Here is a 1,791-nt window from a genome sequence, read left to right on the forward strand (position 1 = left end):
TTTTTTTTTTTACGAAATTAGATAAGTTAGTATCAGTGGTTATATTGTGGAAATTTCCCTGCAATTTATTATTCATTTTCTAATGTCTGATTGTATATATCAGCTTTTTCAATTATAAAGAAATAAAATAAAATAAAATAATAAAAAAATACGGAAAAAATAGGTCTAGAAATCCTCGTGTATCAAATAGGCTCCACCTTTTTTTGTCATTTTCTCCACAGAGCTCCAGCCGACCTCAGCCATTTACCGGCTGCAGCTGCTGGAGCGCAGCAACCTCCCCAAGACGCTGCTTCTCTCCACAGCCGCCCTGCAGAACCGGCCCTCCATCAAGCTGCGGCTCCTGCAAACTCTTCAGCTCCTCTCCAGCTCCTCAGGTGAGGAACACATTTGACTCCGAGGAGAAATAAATCACTTCATCGTCTGCAAACAACCAAATGCTCTCAGCATCAGCCAGTTGTTTGTTTTTTTAATCGATCCCGCCGTTTGTTCAATGTTTTACAGACACAACCTGCACATCCATCTTAGGTGAAGGAGGAGCCGAGATGATCTGTCTGCACATGAACGAAGAGGACCAGTCCGGTCAGGTTCTTATCTGCTCCTCAGAGATCCTCTGGAACCTGCTGGAGAGCGGCGGCAGAAAGGAGGCCGTGGCTCAGCTCAGCAGCTTGGAATGCGTGCTGTAGGTGTTGGAATCCTTTTAAACACCCAAACACTTCTCAAATAACCTGGAGAAGAAGGACCTCTGCTGTCTTCCTCGCTCTTTATTGGAAACAGGGAGTCTCTATTACAATAAATCACACTGTAGCCCTAAAAGACTGTGTGGGGAGGAAGTAGCAGCATGATATAGTGATGCACATACATTTCTTCATGCAGACAGCAACCTTGAGTTATACACATGAAAAACATTCAGTTCCTGGTACCTGCAAAGGAACACTTTCACAAGAGTCTACTAAAGATAATAGAAAGAATAAACAAGGTTATTACTATCAAGGTTAGGTTGAGGTTTTGAGGACCCAAATGCAGAGGTGAGGAGGCAAAGGTGAGTCTTGGAGATTTAATGAAATAACTGAAGAAAAAAATGTAGAAACCGAAGTACAAGGAACCGAAAAACAGACTACTTCAGGGGAAAAGTCACGTGGGGAGCCAGGAACTGCTCAGGGAGAGTATATAAAGGAGACAGAACAAAGACTGGACTAATGAGCTGATTGGGAGCAGGTGTGAACAGAGGAGTCTAGAAAGGAACCAGGGAAAATGAGACCAACACAAGAAGGCAACAGAGGGCAGTCAGGAAATACCTAAGAACTCAAATACATCCAGAAAACACCACAAAATAGGAATTAAAAATAGAAAACCAAGAAAAATGTGGCTCAACATGAAAATGAAAACTCAAACAGAACCAAAACCGTGACTAATACAGGATAAGATGAAATAAAATAGCTCCAACTGAATTGCTGGTTTTCAGATGTCTGCAGCAGAGCGTCCTGTGAAAGCGTCTCACTGTCGTCCTGTTTGTCAGATCTCTGAAGGAAGCGTTGTCATCAGCGATGGAGATCCCATCCCAAGCTTCCGACCTCCAGCTCAGGAATCACCTGCTGGCGATCGCGACTCTCATCGCCGGAAATCCAAACTGTCCGCTCGTCGTGAGTCCGACTCCTTTGAATAACAATCAGGTTCTGGGGGGCAGATTCTTATGAAGAAGGATTAGAGCCACTGAAAAAATGGAAAAAAAGTTAACTGATTTTTAAATAATATTTCAGTTTAATATAGGAAGAAAGTCAGAATTCTGACTTT

General features: G+C 42.8%; 1 protein-coding gene across 1 annotated transcript in view; it reads left to right on the top strand.

The window, feature by feature from the left end:
* The window catches only part of cfap69 (cilia and flagella associated protein 69), a 26,905-nt gene that overhangs the window by 5,406 nt on the left and 19,708 nt on the right, over window positions 1–1,791 (top strand). The window contains exons 6-8 of the mRNA XM_015404738.1: window positions 222–374; window positions 502–679; window positions 1,517–1,640. Coding sequence (XP_015260224.1) covers window positions 222–374; window positions 502–679; window positions 1,517–1,640 — 455 coding nt within the window. The remainder of the gene's footprint in view (window positions 1–221; window positions 375–501; window positions 680–1,516; window positions 1,641–1,791) is intronic.

The sequence above is a fragment of the Cyprinodon variegatus genome, unplaced genomic scaffold, assembly GCF_000732505.1.
Source record: "Cyprinodon variegatus isolate N-32 unplaced genomic scaffold, C_variegatus-1.0 Scaffold1846, whole genome shotgun sequence".
Lineage (NCBI taxonomy): Eukaryota > Metazoa > Chordata > Actinopteri > Cyprinodontiformes > Cyprinodontidae > Cyprinodon > Cyprinodon variegatus.